The following is a 19,374-nucleotide window of genomic DNA, read 5'->3' as shown; positions in this document are numbered from 1 at the left end:
CAAGGGTCAAGAACTAAGGCAGATGTCTGCATAGGGAAAGAGGAATGAAATCACAGGTCCTAAGTGACTTCTGCAAGAGTGGAGCTTGGCAAGAAGCCAAGGTGAGGCTCAGGCAGGAAGCCCTTATAGGCTTCTTGCTGCGGGGCAGAGCTGGTCCCTTAACCTAGTCCACAGGTGTTGACAAGCATGCACACCTGGCTAACGTAGGGGTGTTGAAAGGGTGGGGGAATGAGACACTTCATGACAGGCAGATTAGCCTGAGTGATGGCTCACATGACCACTCATTTTGCTACTCAGAAGTCCTTTAGAGGTTCATTTATTTTTTCAAAATTTGATGCTAAGATTCTTTTGTTTTAAACTGAAGTATAGTTGATCTACAATGTTGTGTTAATTACTGCTGTACAGCAAAGTGATTCAGTAATACATATACATACATTTTTTTATATATTCTTTTCCATTATGGTTTATCACAGGATATTGAATATAGTTCTCCGTGCTATACAGTAGGACCTTGTTGTTTATCCATTCTATATATAATAGTTTGCGTCTGCTAACCCCAAACTCCCACTCCATCCCTCCCCCAATCCCCTCCTCCTTGGCAACCGCCATTCTGTTCTCTATGTCCGTGATTCAGTTTCTGTTTCATAGATAGTTTCATTTGTGTCATATTTTAGATTCCACATATAAGTGATATCACATGGTATTTGTCTTTCTCTTTCTGATTTTTTTTTCAAGTTTCAAATCCAGCTTCCATATATGACAGAACATAAATTCATTAGAATATTCTGGTAAGCACAAAGAAGAAAATAAAATGCAAGTATAATCCCATCATCCAGACTTTAACATTCTGGTGTATATTTTATACATTGAAATACTACTTTCTTATGGAACCCTAAACTCCACATGTGTCTCTTGATTCCATTTAACTTGGGATAGTTTCTGAAATATTTTTTAAAAAGATTTTCTGTTCAGCCAACACAGATTCTCCATAGTAACCCTGATACATTGGGTTTCATGGTCTCTTATTAAGCAGACGTTTTAAAAGGAATTATTGTTTAATGGCTTCTTTATAGAGTTTCTGTGAAATTCACAACCTGTCAGAACAGAGTGGCCTCCAACCTGCTCACAGCCTTGCTGGGCAACATAGTGAACACTTTATAAATGGAGTAAACCTGATTCTAGAAAGAAGAGTCAGGAATGTAGAACAATCAAGGAAAGGGAGGCTAAAGAAGGAGAAACATTGGAGTAATAAGCAGAAGAAGAGAAAAGTGAGTTAACAGTACAGTCAAAAGTTGAGAAAAGATGGTAAAGAAAAAAAACAGTGAACATGAAAGGAAAGAGTGAATCAAAGGAACAAGTTTAGGTGTTTATCTCTTTCTTGTCCTTCATACACCTAGATATTAGTTTTCCCTTTATATTTAAGGACAGCCCGGTGTAATAAAATGAGCCCATTACTGGAGGCCAGAAGACCTGGGTTCCAATCCCAGATCTGCTATTAACCTGCTGGAAGATCTTGGGCAAGTCTCTTCCCTTGTCTGGATCTAAATCTCCCCACTTGTAAAATGAAGAGCCCGGATTACATGACATTGAACGATCTCTGTTGTGTCCTGAATGTCTCAGATTGATAGATATGCACAGAATGTTTTATCAACCTGAAGTTTAAAAGAAAAGTCCGACTACCATTTGGAAGCTGGCTGTGTATCACACACAGCATGTGGATTTAGTGCTAAAGCATTAAGTGGAAACAAACAATTATAATTGTTTTAATTACCCGAGTAGCTAGTAATTTCGACAGGACTTGGGAGCACTGTCTTGAGAATGCCATTATTACACTGTCACTTTTGAACAGCTTTTCCAATGTAGGCATGGTAATTTCAATGTCTCAGGAGTGGGGGCAAGATTGCTATTAGGGTGGTAATCTTGTTTTGTTTTGTTTTTTTCTTTTTTCTTTCCTTAGTATGAAGAGCAATTCTGAGCAAGGAGAGTCTCTTAGACACATTCCATCAAAGAGTATGAATCAGATGGAACATGTCCAGATCATTGCCAAACCAACCTAAGGCCTCAGGCTGTAATACATCATTCCCTTAGAGCTTGAAAAGGTTGTCTGCTAGGAAGTATCATCTATCAGGGCCTAGACGAGCTCTCTGACTCCCGAGTTCCCTTCTGAACTTAGTTTAATCAGTATCAACATGGCTGCAGGTAAAGAGGGTGGTATATAGGTATAACTGAATCACTTTGCTGTACAGCAGAAATTAACACAACATTGTAAATCAACTCTACTTCAATAGAAAAAAAAGAGGCGGGTGGTCAGTCAGCTGCTTAGGTTGATCCTTCAGGACCCCCCTAGGACAGCCACGTGGGCCGGAAATCTTTCTGAGCTGTTAATCTTAAGCAACTTTAAGCCTTCCATCAATCACACAGGCAGTACTTTGAACTGTTTTATGTTTTCAGAAATAAAATAAAAACCAGTTGTAATTTGGTGTGAATTTCACACGTGCACAAGCAACTACAAGGCTTGTTCTCTCTGCTTACCGCCACCAGGAAGTCTTAAGTACCCATTTAAACTGTTCTTCCCTCCAGCGTTTATTGCTGAGTCCTCTGGGCTCTGGGGAAAGGGCCTCCCTTGACTTCCTACTTATTCTTTGTTCTTTGATGTGTCTAACTGCACCTTGCTCTCTACCAGATGCTGAAAGACTAGACTGCCTGCAGAGAGGGCTCCATTTTAGAATGAACTGCAGCTACCTGGTAATTAGCCTCTCACCACTCTCAGCAGTTCTCTTTTTACCAGGAGTTGAACCCCCAGGAGGGTTATAGCTTGCCCAGTAATTTCTTCTGCCCTGCCCCAAAGGAGCTCTGTTTCCTAGTTCCCTGGGTGGTTTACACAGTGTAAATTTTGAAAGTATGTTCAACATCGTTTTTAGAAAACTGGTTGCATCTGACTATATTGGTAGATGAATAAGATATGTGTTGGATTTTTGCCGTTGTTTGTTGCAATGTCAGGATATTTGCATTAAAAAAATTTTTTTTAATTTATTTATTTTTGGCTGCGTTGGGTCTTCGTTGCTGCGTGGGCTTTCTCTAGTTGCGGTGAGCGGGGGCTACTCTTCGTTGCGGTGCGCAGGCTTCTCACTGCGGTGGCTTCTCTTGTTGTGGAGCACGGGCTCTAGGCACACGGGATTCGGCAGTTCTGGCACGCGGGCTCGGTAGTTGTGGCGCACGGGCTTAGTTGCTCTGCGGCATGTGGGATCTTCCCAGACTAGGGATCGAACCCTTGTCCCCTGCATTGGCAGGCGGAGTCTTAACCGCTCTGCCACCAGGGAAGCCCCAGGATATTTGCATTTTTAATGAAAAGTGAAACAGCCCTTTAAAAGGAGCAGTCCCAGGGTTTAACACTTAAAGGGTTCTGAGGTTTCTGGATGTAGCCTGCAGACAACAGGAATGGAGAAAGACTTACCTTCCTTTGGAAGGGTCCAAACTCTGTAAATGAGGTGTGGGCCTATTGCTGCTTATAAACAGAGAGCTGGATGGAGGTGAGGGAGTGTAGACCAAGATGCAGAACAAGATTTCTGCCCATCTTGGTGAGGCTCCTGCTCAGTGTCCCTGGATCTCCCTCGCTCCTTTAGGGACACCACACTGCTTACAATCGACTTGTTCACACCCTGTTTTCTAATCTCTTCTGCCTCTGACACCCTTCTCTTTTCCTCCTCTTCACCTGGCTAACTCCAACTCTTGCATCCTATCTTGGATTAGGTGTCCCCTCTGTTAAGAATCCATTATGCAGGGACTTCCCTGCTGGCGCAGTGGTTGAGAATCTGCCTGCCAGTGCAGGGGACACGGGTTCAAGCCCTGGTCTGGGAAGATCCCACATGCCGCGGAGCAACTAAGCCTGTGCGCCACAACTACTGAGCCTGCGCTCTAGAGCCCGCGAGCCGCAACTACTGAAGCCCACACACCTGGAGCCTGTGCTCCGCAATAAGAGAAGCCACAGCAATGAGAAGCCCGTGCACCGCATCAAAGAGTAACCCCTGCGCGGCAACGAAGACCAAATGTAGCCCCCCCCAAAATTAATTAATTAATTAATTAAAAAAAAACAATCCATTGTGCTATACCCTCACCCACGTTTCTGGGTTAGGTGCCCTTTGGATGTGATATCACATTACCCCCTGCATACAAGCTTAAAAACACACTTAGCCCCGACCACTGCGATCACCTGTTGATGCGCCTGCCTTTCCTGCCAGCCTATGTATTCCTTGGTGGTAATGCCTGAGTCTTGTTCACCTCAGTATCCCTGCAGTTCAGGAAAGTACCTGGCACAGAACAGGCGCTCAATATTGTGTGTTGAGTTGAAGGGGTGGTAGAAAGTGTCACAAAAGAGTAAAGGCATATACAGGAGGAAAAGGGCAAACGCATCAAAAGTAAGCCTGGAGTTTGCGCAGGGGAAAATTACAACAGGAAAACAAAAAGAACTGAAAAAAGAGAATAAAGAATGGAGAAAAATCATGTTAAAGGAGAGGGATCGACTTTTAAAATGTTTATTAGGGAGAAGGTTAAGACTGGTGAAGCAGTTCTCTGTCCCTGGTTTTTTGTGTAGTTGTTACGGTTGAGCCTTTCCTATAAAAATATGGAACCAGGGTTAACAAGACTGAAAGGCACCTCATTCACTTGCTACTGGAGGAATGATCATCAGACACTGGTTTCTATGAGGGGAAACTAATAGTCGTGTCTCTGATTCTTAATATTCCAGATTATGAATATTCAAATAAATGCTGCCCTTGTCAAAACAGACCCCCTGGAGTGGTCCAAATGCAAATAACTAGGTGACCATACATCAGAGTTTCTCCAGGACAGTCCTGGTTTACACCTGTTGTGACAATATAATAATTACTAGTGCCCTGTCAACCCTCAAAACCGTCCCAATTTGGATGATAAATTATATAGTCTCCCTATAAACAGTCAACATTTCTTGAGCTCTTCCTTTGGACCAGATACTGTGTAAAGTACTTGACAAGAATAGTCTCCTTACATGCTCACTATGACCCTTCTTTAAAATGGAGATGCAATTCACATGCCAGAGGATTCATCCTTTTAAAGTGTACAATTCAGTGGTTTTTAGTATATTCATTGTTGTACAACCATCACAACTATCTAATTCCAGAATATTTGCATCCTCCCCAAAAGAAACCCCATACTAGTTAATAGTCACTCCCTATTCCCCTCTCCCCCCCAGTCTCTGACCACCACCAATCTGTTTTCTGTCTCTATGGATTTGCCTGGTCTGGACATTTCATATAAATAGAATCATATAATATGTGGCCCTTCTGTGTTTGGCTCCTGACAGTCTTATTTTGCAACTGAAGAAGCGAAGGTTCAGAGAGATTAAATAGTCTGCGCAAGATTACCCCTCTAGCAGGGAGACAGGTCAGAACTAGAAGCAGCTGTGTCTGGCTTCAGAGCCCACATTCTCAGCCACAATGATGTGCTGCCTTCTCCTACGTATTGCAGGTACTCAGCACATTTTGGAACTCCCTTTTGGCCTTCTGTAATTGGGCACATTGCTTCCAAAATGACTCACAAATCTTCATTATTTGAGAATGGATTTCATGTTTGGAAAGAGTCAAAAGTCATAAAGAGCAAGTATGGTAACTAAAGTGGGCTATCAAGTTGAGTCATTGATATGGACTGAATTATCTCCCCCCCCCCACCCAGATTCATATGTTGAACTTCTAACCCCACTCCCCGTGTGATTAATCTGACTGTATTTGGAGATAGGACTTTTAGGAAGTAATTAAGGTTGAATGAGGTCATAAGGGTGGGGCCCTAACCTGATAGGACAGATGGCTTTATAAAACAGGAAGAGACAGGTCTCTCTCTCTCTCTCTCTCTGCTATTTTGTTGTCATCACCGGAGTTTATATAGTCATATTTTGGAATTAAAAAATGAGGCATAACTATAAAATCAGGAGAATGGGTGATTATTATCTGTGACTTCAAAAACAATTTCCTGAGGGGAGCATGAGAAATATTTTGAATGTGGGAATCAGCAGTGGAAACAGGAGAAGCATCTATAAGACTCTTTGTATGGCACTATGCTTTTAAATTTTACAATGTGTATTGTGTTTCTCTGGAAAGTATAACAAATATAAGGAAAAATTAAAATGGCCTATCATGCTACTGTTAATAATACACTGTTCCAGCTTATCCTTTTCTGAAACCTTAATTCTGTAGCCTACATTCTTTTGAAGTACACAGTCATTATGTGGATGCATTAGAATCTCTGTTATCTAATGTGATCAAAGGTGATTGTTGATCAGTTAATTGATAAAATTTGCCAAAGCAGAAAATCATAATAAATATGTACATTTACACACAAACACCTTAAACTTCTCACTTCGACATAAAACGTATACATTTATATTCATATGCCAAGCTTTTGATGCAGGGTCAAGGGCTTTTTGAGTAAGGACTTCTGATCGGTGTTTCCATTTTTCTTCTCTGACTCATACCCATAATGCATCATCTATGATTTCCAGTATTTGTTCATTTAATGTGGAAAAATTTGAGTACAGAATCCTTCCAGATTTTATCCCCCAATATTTTACTGCTGTCCTACCCAAAACTAATTTGACAGCATATTTTGGGGGATTCCCCCCTTATTGATTTTTTTTCAATTTAGTTTTCATAGAAACCACTCTTGTTATTAGTGATCATGATTCTTGTGATATACATACAATATAATTAAATTGTATAATTACAATAATAAGTAGAATTGTCAAAATATGTTCAAGAAAATAATTATTATCGAGCCTGAGACTCAGTCGATGGATGTAAAAGTGCAAAGTCATATTAGCTTACTAGCCATGAGCTTTCATCATGACTTAGGCATCTGTCAATGTTTTAAAGGGGGAATGGAAAGCATTCTCTGTGCGTTGTTGAGTTAAAGTTTATTAAGAGAGTTTCTACTGTCCCTGCTCATTTAGAAAAAGAATTCAGATATGTACAAACTAAAAAGGTAAAGTTCCCTTTAATCTAAACCCCTCTCCAGGAATAATGCTGTTAACGGTTTGGTATGTGTTCTTCCAGACTCTTCTCTCTCTATATCTATAAATATATGTGTGTATTACTTATGTCTTGTGATGTGCCAGGCATAGTACTAAGGCCTTGATGTGAATTATCTTGATTAATCCACACAACGACTCTGTAACATAATACTATTATTATCTCCATTTTACAGATGAGTAAACCAAGGCTCAGAACGGTTCAGTAATTTGCCCTAGGTCACATAGTAACTAATTTGTTCTTCCTCTTGAGAGGACTGTCCTGCTAATGCACATGAATCAAGTTAAATGTTTGGATCCATTCATCTATTTATTCAGTAAACATTTATGGAATGTCCACTCTTTTCCAATCACTGTATATAATGCCAGGTACTCAGACACATGGTTTCTGTCTTCAGGTACCTGGAAAAGGGAGATCAATCTGTGAGCTAAAACATTTGCCCCAATTCATCCAGTTAGTAAGTGGGTAGAGCAGGATTACAATAGAGGCTTGTTTTAATAAACTGTTATATGACAGCCCTATGTGCATAGAAGATTTGGTGGGCTGTTTTTTGGAAACAGTCACCTTGAATATTTATTGTTTCCATGAGAAGATGAGTTTGGAGCCCCAAGAAATCAGTGTCCAGTGGTTAAGACCGAGTTTGTAAGCTGAAGATTATAAATACAAGTTCTGAAAGGCTTTAAATTATATGTGTGTGTGTGTGATTTTTTTAAAGGCAAACACTGCTCTACTGTAATCCAAGGGAGATGAATATAAGACAAGGTTCAGGATTAGAGTTCCAATTCCTTGAGTGGGACGACCGGTGATAAATAATTTAGATCCACTAAGGAGCTTGATTAGAATGTTGAAAAGTGTCAGCTTAAACAAGAACAAGCAATGGAAAAGAGAATCAGAAGTCCAGAAAAGAGAAAATAGGAAAGTTGTATGTAGAGATATTATGAGAAAAATAATCATAACATAAAAGTCGAGGAATTGTTTGAAAAAAATTAAAGGCTGCATGTTAAGACAGAACCAAGACCTTACCTATTGTGCAACACATTCCACTAGGCTGGCCAATTTCAACGTACACTACGGAAGGTCGAAGGGAAATGCCTCTCCCGGAGATGTGGGTAGAGAGCTTGAGCCACATGAGCTCCTGACCTCCTAAGGCACAGATGCCAAAGACTTTTAGAGCCAGTTGGCAAGATGTACAGGGGTGGACGAATCAGGGGATTATTCTTAGAAACATGGTATGGGATCTTACAGAAGGGAGCAAAAAGGCAGCCTGGATTGGAAACCTTACAGGAATGGCTATATATTCTTTGTGACTGCAGAAACATTTAAATATACAAACACATGGAATGTGGCAGCATTGATGGCGACGATTAAGCACCTCAATGGTAAAAAAAAAAAAAAAAGAAAAAATGAGGAGGAAAAAGGAAAATCTTGAGTTTCTTAAATTGTTTGCAAAGAAACTGGAGTCTATGACGGAATTTGGTCCTCATGACTGAAACGTTTCTTTGGTGTTGGAAAAAGTATTGCTGTCTTCTCTCTCTCTCTTTAGAAAATTTTTTAATTCATAATAAAAATCCCGTAACAGCTCCTTGTCTGGAGGACTTTGAAAATAGGAGCGATTTCATCTGTCTGGAATGGTCTGTGTCAGGACTTGCCCTAGGCAAGGTTGCCACATAGGCAGAAGCGCCCCCTCCCTCCTCCCTCCCAGACATCCCCTCCCCCACTGCCCCCTAATGCCCTTCAAGCCCCCGAACCCCACCGTGGGCTGACCCCTTTTTCCTGGATCACAGCTCCAATGTGACCTCCCACATAAAATCAAACCCCCTTTCCCTCAGCTCTCTCTCCAGGCGCTAAGGATGCAGTAGCTTTCACCCTCTGCATCCTATTTGCATTTAAAAATAGGACCCTGGTTAACCCTCATGAATCTCAGTTGGTGGAGCTTTGGACTACGAAACCAAGTGGAGAGAAGTCCAAGGGAGAGGGGAGCATTTTGGGTCGTTGGGGGAAGGGGATGGGGGAGGTCGCCTTCCTGGAAGCTATTAAATCCCAGATGTGGGTTCTGTTCCGTGTGGGACTGCCTTGAGGGAGAGGGTGGGGTGTGGGAGGAGGGTGGCTGGACTCTCTGACCTCTCAAGGTTGGCATTAATTCTATGCGTCGGTGATTTCCAACTACATTTCCCTGCACCCAGCTTCCTTTGCAGCACCAGAGGCACCGCGTGACTTGGCTTTAACTAGGGGTTTTCAGCAGCGTGTCTTTGTGCCTATCAGCCAGGGCCCAATTTTCCCATCACCGTCCTCCCTGCAACTGCAACCCTCGGCTTCAGCAATGCTGGCTGAAGATCAGCTCCAGCCCCACTCAGCTCATAGAGATTTTCACAGAGAGCTCTTCACAGCTCCTATTCTCAGAGAAGCCTGAGAAAGGGACTGTTTTGTGCTCCCAGTGTATGTGGGCTTTACGAAGAAAAACAAATATGTGTGGCCTTATGTGAAAGGAGTATGCTAGATGCAGTTACGGTGGGAAAAGCTGTAGAATGAAATCTCCTCGTGGAGCTCGGAGGAGGAAGTTGGTCAATTTCATGTTGGATCAACCAACATTCAAGACCCCTAGTATGTGGCAGGCTCTGAGTTAGACCTGGTGAGTAACAAGAAAATTAAAGCAAGGCCCCTGCTATGAAGGAATTCAGTCTAACGGGGAAGATAGACATCCCGTGTGAGAAGTGCCATGTTTGAGGTAAGCAAGAGTGTTTGGGAGCACGGAGGTTGCCCTTGGCTCCCAAGCTCTCCCGGGGAGTGGCATCTGAGCTGAGTAGGAGGAAGCCAAAGCAAAGAAAGGTGGGAAGGGCGTTCTGTGTAGAAGGAATGACATGAGCAGAGGCATGGAGACATGAATCTACTTGACGTGTGGGGAAACATGAGCGGGCTGCGATTATTAGAAAGGAAGGGGGAAGGGCAAGACATGAGGCTGGAGGGGCAGGCAGGGCCACATGAGGGAAAGGGCCCAGGCTTCCTGCTAGGGAGTAGAGACTTTATCCTGAAGGGAGCCACTGAAGGATTTTAAGCAGGTCCGATTTGCATCTTGATTAAACTATCTGTCAATTTGGGGAAAATCTTTCAAATTGCCTGTGGGATGAATTGATGAAAGAATTCCACTGAAAGGGTAGATTTGCAGATCTAGCCATACGTAGCTAAGTGCAAGGCTGTCTTTTTCCAAGAGGGTTTGTCATTAATCTGAGGCTTTTTAAGAGGTACCGCTAAAACAATCTACAGATAGATGCATGTATTTATGTGTAAAACTCAACAACATTTGGGAGGATACAGGGCCTGAAAACAGTGCTTAAAGGAAACTGAAGAGAGTCTAGGTGCTTCTACCCTTTATTCCACACTGCAGCAACAATATCAGCTTAGGATCACAAACTGTGCTATGGTCTCTTTGTTTTGTTTAGCAAAAGTCATCCGGGAAGGCGCTGTTTAACCTGAGTTGCAGCCATCTAAATCTTGCTGAAAAGGAATATTTTGGATTAGAATTCTGTAGCCATTCTGGAAATAATGTAAGTTGGTTTCATTATAGGGTTCTTTGTGTCTAGAATTGCTTCTAAATGCAGCTTGCAGCTAGGTATGCAGGGCTCAAACCCCCAACTGCAAAAGGAAAAACCATTTAAACCCTTGAAAAATGAGTGGATTTAATAACTATTTCCCCTCCTTGTCTATGAAAAGTCACCTCCGTTTGCCAAGCACAAACTCTTCCACCGTCTGCTCCTCTTTTGTCACTGTGTGAAGAGGTCTCTGTGCTTTATTCTGACTTTCCAGAGGCTGGACCTCAACCTCCAAACTGAAGACTCCTAACCTCACCAGTAGTATTCGGGAATGCTCCTTGCCCCTCTCTCACATCCTAACATTCCCGATGTTCTGCCCGCTGTGTCCTGCCTTGGCGGATCTGTTATCTGGCTCCTTCCCAGATAAGGCTCATTATGACTATTAAGCTGGCATTTGGGGGCTGTAGGATTCAAATGTGGAGCCAAATGCCTTCATTAGTCTTTGTGGCAACTAATGAGCCTTGTATATGACACCTCTGTCATCCTCCTGAGGCAGGGGAGCAGTGACTCAAATGTCAACAGCAAAGAGCTTATAGATCAACAATGTGCACTGTCATTGGGAAAATAGAAGGGGACAGATTGAGTGTGGTGGAAGCACAGCATTTCTTTGACGTTGCTGTTTCTTACTATCTTTAGAAGTCTAAAGAGTCTTGATATTTGTTTGTTTCATGTTGACTTTAATCTGCTACCAAAAGAAAACAAAAAACAAAAACTCAGTGCCATGTTCTATCAATTCTTTCATTAATGTTATTACAGGTCTGGTTGGAACTTCTGAAGTCCATTACGAAGCAAGTAAAAAGTAAGTATGGAAAATCACTTAAGGAATAGAATTCCCAGTTACAACTTGAAAATATTTCAACAATACCACACTGTTCCTCGCCTTAATATAAGGGGAGAAAAGGGCTTTGATGTATTATTTTAATCCTTCATCCATCCAGTAAATTTAGCAGTTTAAAAATATCATTTTAACTTTGCCTGAGATGAGGAAAATCAGGCTGCTGGATCTTTGAGTAAATTTTGAGAACGCTGGTAATAACAGCGCTCTGTGGATTGGCTCTAGGAATACATCTCTGACTCTAGACCTGCAAATCTTCGAGCATCCTTGATGTCAAGCAGCAATGCCATTCACCTTCTTCCAGGAGGTGTTTCAGTTTAATCCCATCACAGACATTGTCCATCCAATTCAGGTCATATTTGAGTGCCTACTATGCATGAAATATTCCCCCGAACCCTATATTTCACAATCTAGTGTGGTGGTTCTCAAATTTCAGTGTGTATTAGGATCACGGGCCGGGAGGAGGGGGCAGTTCTTGTTAAAATGCATATTCCTGGGCCTCATCCCCGAGTTGGGGGCCAGCAACCTGAATTTTTAACGAATTCCATAGGTCCTTCCGCTGCAGGTGGATTTCAGTCCACACTTTGGGAAAGGCTGTTTCGTGTCACTTCCCCCTCCTGCTCTCTAAGTGTTGGTGTCTCCCACAATTCTGTCTTTTCCCACCACGTACTGATAATCTGTCACATGATCCCAACAGCTTCCCAACTGACTCCCCCCAATCCATCATGTACACTACTCCCAAAGGGAACTATTGCAAATACAAACCTGACCACATCAGTCTCCTGCTTAAAATGCTTCCATGACTCCCTATTGCCCTTAGAATAAAGTCCAAACTCTTTAACATGGTCCTCAAAGCACTGGACTCTGCCTGCCTTTCTAGCCTTTACCTCTGCCTCTGACCATTTCATACTCCTACGTCTCCTAATCTGAACAAAACTAACTTCAGGTGTAGGCTTCTCAGATAAAATAGAAGTTGCCCAACTAAATTAGAATTTCAGATCAACAAAGACTAATTTCTTTGTATAAGTATGTCCCAGGCAATCATTGTATATCTGAAATTCAAATTTAACTGGGAGTCCTATATTTTTATCTGCTAAATCTGGCAGCCCTACTCAGATGTCAGCTCTTCCAGGAAGCCTTCCTTGACCTCCTCCAAACTCTTTTCTCCCTCTTGTGCTTACCCAGTACTCGGGGCTTATAACACTTTGTGGTGCTGTGATTGTCTGTCTAGATGTCTGCCTCTTCTACCAATCTTTGAGTGCTTAACTGTATTTTTATTTCCAGGAGCCTCTAGTACAATGCTTAGCATACAATAGGCACTCAACAAATATTTACTGAATGAATGGTGTTAATGCTGCATGTGTATATTTGCTTTTGATACAGAAAGTTTCTTATTTTCAAATGCAAGTAGGAGTGAAGGCAAGTAGATATGTTTTCTTCATGTAGATTTTAAGATACACAGAGGCCTCAGTCCCTACTACTTCTAGTTCCCTTTATGAATCCTTGAGCCAGCTGATATTCCCCTGCCTCTATAGCTGGGCCCTTCTCTCAGCCAGGAATGCAGAATCCCAAGTAGCAAGTGGTATATTTTTCTAAATGGAACACTTCTTAAGAGAGGACACAGTAGGCCCCAAACGAGGCATACCTTTACAAAAAGAAACTCAAAGAAAGAGAAGGGAGGAAGAGGGGCAGGAGAACTTTCCCAACTGTTATCCACATAGAGGCACAATTCAAAAATAACATCTCACAAATGTGAAAGATTGAAATTTAAATGAAAAGTCTGTGAGAGGGAGTGATGGGGAGAGGAGGGAAGAGGAGAGGGGAGTGTGTGTGTGTGTGTGTGTGTGTGTGTGTGAGAGAGAGAGAGAGAGAGAGAGAGAGAGAAGACCTGTAACTGTCGTGATGGACATTTAAACAAAACTTATGGAGATATTGTGTTTTAAGATCCTAAGGAGGTTGTTTTCAAATTTATGGTGAAATTTTTCCCAGTGGACCCTGGACATCTGCGAGAAGAGCTTACAAGGTATAGTACTTGCATGATGCATGATGTTACTTAATCATTATTCTCCATTTATCAGGGAATGGGCTTCTAGCCTTCTTTGGAAGGCTTGGCTCTCAGTCACTCTCTGGGAGATGGTAAGAAGTTGGTGAGAAGGAGGGCCTGGCTGGTCCCCAGTGTTAATCTTCCAAAGGATAGGGACTTCAGGGAGAAGGAAGGGTGGTGTTCTAAAAGTGGTAACCAGCCTGGGTGCCCACTTGGGGGTTAAGCCATTAACTGCTACAACAGTTAGAGTGTTTGCCTTCATTGCATCTGTGTTCTAATCAAAGGGCAGCTTGACAGCTAAGTTCCCTGCTTACTGAAAACGGTTGTGTGCACGTGTGTGTGTGTGTGTGTGTGTGTGTGTTTGTGTATATCCCATAGGTAGAAAGTGATGATGACATACACTTATAAAACCTTTTTGAAAGTAGAAAAGTAAAAAATATAAAGAATAATTCAATAAATTATTTTGCATAATTATAAATTATTGATATTTTATTGTACTTATTAATAATTACAAATGATTAATAATTTATATAAGTAAAATATTTTTATACTTACAAAAAATTAAAAAGCTAAAAAGTATAAAACATTTAAAAGTATTTTTATATTTATAAAAATGCCCTTTAAAATGACAATGTAAACCTACTTCTTCAAAAATACTTTGTCAACATAACACCCCCGCAAACCTTACTCTGCTTTCTAGACTTCAGACTCCAGACTTCTACACATAGAAGGGATGTAAGAGATAATCTAGTCCAGACCTTTTGGTTTCCAGATGTGGAAAAATAATCTAGTCCAGACCTTTTGGTTTACAGATGCGGAAACAGGTCCTGGGAACTAGAGTGACTTGATCAAGGTCACAGCGTGTTGGCAGTTATTCTACCTGAAATATTCCCCATCATGGTTCATGGCCAATTTTTCTTCACCCTTTTTGTAAAGGGGGGGAGTTCTTTTCTGAGGGGTCTTTGTAGAAGTCACTTTTAAAAAGTCAGTCTCTCTCTCTCTCTCCCAATCCTCTCCAAATTTGTGAGTTGTAGGCCCTTTTCCCAGATAACTTGATGTCTTGGTATCTCTATCAGTTTGCCTTTGCTAACTCATTTCAGTCCAGTCTCAAATTGTAACCAGTTTTGATGGAGATAAACTTTCTCTGGGAAAAAAAAAAAAGAATGAGAAAATCAATGTGATGATAAATGATTCATCAGCTGTTCAGAGGAAGGATTTGGTATTTGCAGCAGGCAGCTGCCTTCTTAACAGCAAGGAATGTGTCAAATGACAAGAAGGTTACTTTCTTTCTTGCTAGGAGTAAAATGAAATTCACATCCCCTTTAGCAATTGAGGCTGATTATTCTCATTTACATCTATATTTGAAAGCAGGTAATGGCAACGGTTAGACTTCCTTTATTTTTTCCCCATTGGTCCATTTGAGAATACTTAACTGTAGTTGACTTTACAAGGATGCCTTTTTGGGGCCAATACGTGAGTTTCTCAGAGTGGTGTGCAAATATAACTTTTCTAACTGAATCATTTCTAATCCATTAAGAGAGATCACAATTTGAGGGATTATAATGAATGGCTTTGTAAATTGAAGAATCACCTACTAATTTACCTGTTTTTTCCCAGTCTGCATTTTCATCTATCACGTGCAATTAATTCTGGTTCACCACATTGCCTTCAAGTCTTAACTGGTTTAAAAAAATCTAGATAGAACTTTATTCAGAAAATTACATCTTATATAGGGAAATGCCCACAGTAGATAGTAAATGTTTTAATATATAAAATAAAACATTGGAACCAATTTTGAACCAAGAAGGAACATAGTCAGCAGTAGAGTCTTAATTATACACATCTTTTCAAAAGTTGATTGCCTTTGATAAGGGCTTAAAAGTGTGGGACAAATGCCATCTGTTTTGCAAAGCTCTGGATACCAATGTGTACTTCATGGGTCCCTGATTATCAGTAGGAAAAAAAGTAGTCTGGCTTCATTCCATTCAATACACAGTAATTCCATCCCTGCTCTGTGCAAAGGGCTAGGCTGGGCTCTGGTGATATGGAGACGGTGGTCCAGGTGAAGGGGCAGAATCATGGCCTCAAGTTCTTGATTTCTGAAACACAGTCTTTTGGATAGGAGGCAGCCTAGAATTGAGAGGCAGACCTGAGGTCTTGCCACAGTTTCACTGTCTTGGGGTGATATGACTCTGCCCAAATCGCCTAACCTCTGTCTTTCCGTAATTGGAACATGCGGTGACGATGCCAGCCTTCTAAGTTGTTACGATAGTGAGTACTTGATAGCATTTTGTAAACAGAGCAGTACTGGCCTCCTGAGTAGGCTTATTCTTGCTGAATCTCCCTTTCTCTCTGGCTGGGTATGTGGCTTTGCTACGTGGCAGAAATCACCAGAGGATGGTTGGCCAACTCCCTCAAGTTGGCGGGAGGATTTGGCCGGGGTGATTCCTAATGGCTGTGAGGCTTGCTGAAGTGCTGGATCAGCCGAGGTGTGGTCTAGTGCTGGTTAGGGGCCGAAGCAAAGCCTATGCCTTACTCACCACCCCCAAAAGGCATCTCCCTGACTGGGGGCACCGTGTCTTTTTTGAAACATCTTGGATCTGGGAGAAGGGAAATGCTTCTTTCTTGTTCCTGTTTCTTCCTCAAGAGATTTCCCCCCACTTCTTTGCAGGTATCTTTTTACTCTTCAAATAAAGAAGGATTTGGCTCTGGGAAGGCTTCCATGCAGTGACAACTGTACAGCGTTGATGATCTCTCACATCTTACAATGTAAGTAGCAAATGTCGGCTTCGGGGCCTATCAGCCAGCTAGAGAACCAAGCAAAGAGGCTAAGTACCCTCAACGTCCCTATCATCGTGTTAGGACTTCTCTGTAGAGGAGAGAAAGCCTGGATGAGATATATAGAAATGGCATGGTCCAGTAGAAAGAGGCTCGTTACTGTAGTCATTGAGATTTGGATTCAAATCCTGTTTCTACGTTCTAACTGTTGTAGCCTTGGGTGAAGTCCCCTCAGCTGTCTTTGCCTGAGTTCCCTAGTCCTTAAAAGAGTGACAAGAATGCCTTCTCACAGAGCAGTTATGTAGATGAAAAGTAAATGCTGATTTTCTTCTATCTCGGTCTAACCTTGCCCTCCCACTGCCCCGGGCTTGCTCTCCAGGAGCTGGTCTGGACTAATCTGGGCATGAACTTTGCTAGGCCGGCCCCACTCCCTCTGCTTGCCCCAGGATCCATTTCTGGTACGTGCTTTCTGCGGCACATTGTCACGTTTAATGTGATTCCCATGTTGCTCTTTATCATGATTCCAGAGAACAAAGCACAGAGTACAGCAGGTGGAGAGAGACTAAAAGGGAAAAAGGCCCCAGGCGTCTATTAGAGTTCCCCAGATCCTAGCAGCCACGTCGTTGGACTAGGCTGAGTAATGCAGGCAGGGAAAAGAGGCCCGGGGAACAGTGGGGCCTGGCCTGGGGAGGGGGTGAAGCTGGGCACGTCAGGCTGCTCCTGTACCCCCGAGGGCAGGATTGAGGCAGCTGGAAATAGTATGTCTTCTTCTAGGGCTGGCTGGACTTCCTCTCTCTTCTAGAGAGGCCATCCAAGAATAGGCTGTTCCTTACTGTTCCTGAAGGATCATAACTTCATTTTTTTGTTTCATAAGTTCATTTTTGACCTCTATCCACTGCCTTCCTGACAGTCCAGAAATGGTAGATTTCTGATTTCACTGGGAACTCCAGAATGAAGGGCTTGGATAGAGACAGTATCTGAATCAGTGTTTACCAAGTGACTCATAAGTGAGACAGGATGAGAGCCCAGGATCTCAGGAAGGCAGTGAGAGCAGTAGTTATCAGGGAAGGCTTATGGATGAGATGGCTTTTGCGCTGGGCCTTAAAATGATGCATAGGAATTGGATATGTAATGATAAGCAGAGAAAACAGAAAAGAAAAAAAGGTGATGGTACAAGAAGAAGTATATACAGAGGATGCAGCTCAAGTACAGCTCGAGCATAGGGTCTGTTTAGGAGAGGTGGCAAGAAACTAAGCATCATTTTGAAGGGCCTTGAATGCCAAGGACACTAACTATATGTCCAGTATTGTGCTTGGGGTGGGGTTGGGAGATGGGGTAAGGCAGGTGGAGAAAACAATATTGGAAGACTTATCCTTCTCCATTAGCTGCCTGTTTAAGGCAGCAGTCAGAGGATTGGGGCTCCCCAGACAGCCTCTGGTGGGGGAGCCCCATTTCATTCTTAATAGTTCAACATTATGGATTTGAGCATTCCCTAGTGGCCATTTCAGGCATAGCACAGAACGCTTCAGCTTTTCTAGAGGATATTTTGTTTGTCAATAGAAGCTCTTTCCATAGAAAAAAAGCTAAAGTTTCAATGAGTCAGCTCTTCACAATCCATCCAGGTCAGATTCTTTCACTGGTTGCTAAGACAGTGTGCAGAACACAGTCAGGCTGCTCATTCGTTTGCTCATTTATTTATTCATCTAATATGTATGTTCTAGGCATTCAAGAACCTCCACATTCTGACCTCGTCTGCTTAAATCTCTCTTACACACCCCTCTGGCTCTAGCCAGACTCTTCCTCTCAAATACAGTTTGTACATTCCAAGTGAAGCCTCCCTGTTATGAATGCCCTTAGTACAGTAACTCTTCTTTGTCATTCATTCAGCAAATTTTATTAAGTACCTACCACATGCCAGGTACTGGGAACATAGCAGTGAAATAAAAAGATCCTTGCTCTCGTGGTGCTCACATTTTGGCAGTGGAGGACAATCAGACCAAAATAAAGAAATATATAATGTAAGTTTGAAAGTGATAAGTGCACTGGAGAAAATAAAGTATGGAAGGGAGAGAGGGAAATTCGGGGGGTGGGTACTGAATTTTTAAATAAGGTGGTCAGGGTAGGCTTCACTGTGAAGGTGATAGTTAAACAAAACTTGAAGGAGGTAAAAGACCAAGCTATGCAGAAATCTGGTGGAAGGGAGTTCCAGGCAGAGAACATCCAGTGCAAAGGGCCTGAGGTAGGAGCATGCCGGGAGTATTCAAGAAACATTAAGCAGGCTTTGTGGATGGCTGGAACTGAGGGAGAGAGGGAGACAGTAATCATGGAGGGCCTTAAAAGCATATTAAAGACCTAAGACATTACTCTAAATGTGATGGGAAGCCACTGTAGCATTTGAAACAGAGGAGTGAAATGATCTGAATTAGGTTTTAACTACATCATGTTAGCTGCTGTGGTGAAAACAGAAATTTGTAGCGAGTAGTAAATAAGCCATAGTGATCTAACGTACAGTATAATAAATATAGACAATGATATTGTACTATAATTATGTAATGTGATAAATACTGCTACAATGGCAATCATATTGCAATCTATAAATGTATCAAAGTAACACACTGTACACCTTAAATTGCTGCAATGTTATATGTCAAATTTATTCAATTTTTAAAAATGAGAGAAAATAGACCTTATGAGGGATGGTGGAAGTGGGGAGACCAGATAACAGACGACAGCAGGAGAGAGAGAGAGATGATGGTAGTTTGGACCAGCGTGGTAACAGTGAAGGTGCTCACACCACGTGCTGCCTTCTATCACTAATGATATTTACTCATTTGTATGTCATAGTTCTCTTCCTAGATTGTCATAGTCCTGCATGGAGAGAAAAAAGAAGCATGGTCTTATGTGTTCCTATGTTTTCCTTAGGGTCAACGTAAGGTCTTGTGCTTAATACTTGTGCTTAATAAACAGAAAGATTGGTGTGTGTGTGTGTGTGTGTTTAATTTATTTTTTAAAACAGCTCTATTGTGGTATATGTGCATACCATAAAATTCACTCATTTTAAGTCTGTAACTCAAT

At 41.9% G+C, this 19,374-nt stretch overlaps 1 protein-coding gene across 1 annotated transcript in view; it reads left to right on the top strand.

Moving 5' to 3' along the window:
• Positions 1–19,374, top strand: part of FRMD7 (FERM domain containing 7) — a 64,168-nt gene that overhangs the window by 27,704 nt on the left and 17,090 nt on the right. Inside the window, exons 2-5 of the mRNA XM_082445338.1 lie at positions 10,493–10,597; positions 11,399–11,441; positions 13,422–13,500; positions 16,193–16,290. Coding sequence (XP_082301464.1) covers positions 10,493–10,597; positions 11,399–11,441; positions 13,422–13,500; positions 16,193–16,290 — 325 coding nt within the window. The remainder of the gene's footprint in view (positions 1–10,492; positions 10,598–11,398; positions 11,442–13,421; positions 13,501–16,192; positions 16,291–19,374) is intronic.

The sequence above is a fragment of the Balaenoptera physalus genome, assembly GCF_965194825.1.
Source record: "Balaenoptera physalus genome assembly, chromosome: X".
Taxonomy (NCBI): Eukaryota; Metazoa; Chordata; class Mammalia; order Artiodactyla; family Balaenopteridae; genus Balaenoptera; species Balaenoptera physalus.
The sequence above is the reverse complement of the archived record's forward strand: the minus strand, read 5'-3'. Positions and strand labels throughout refer to the sequence as shown.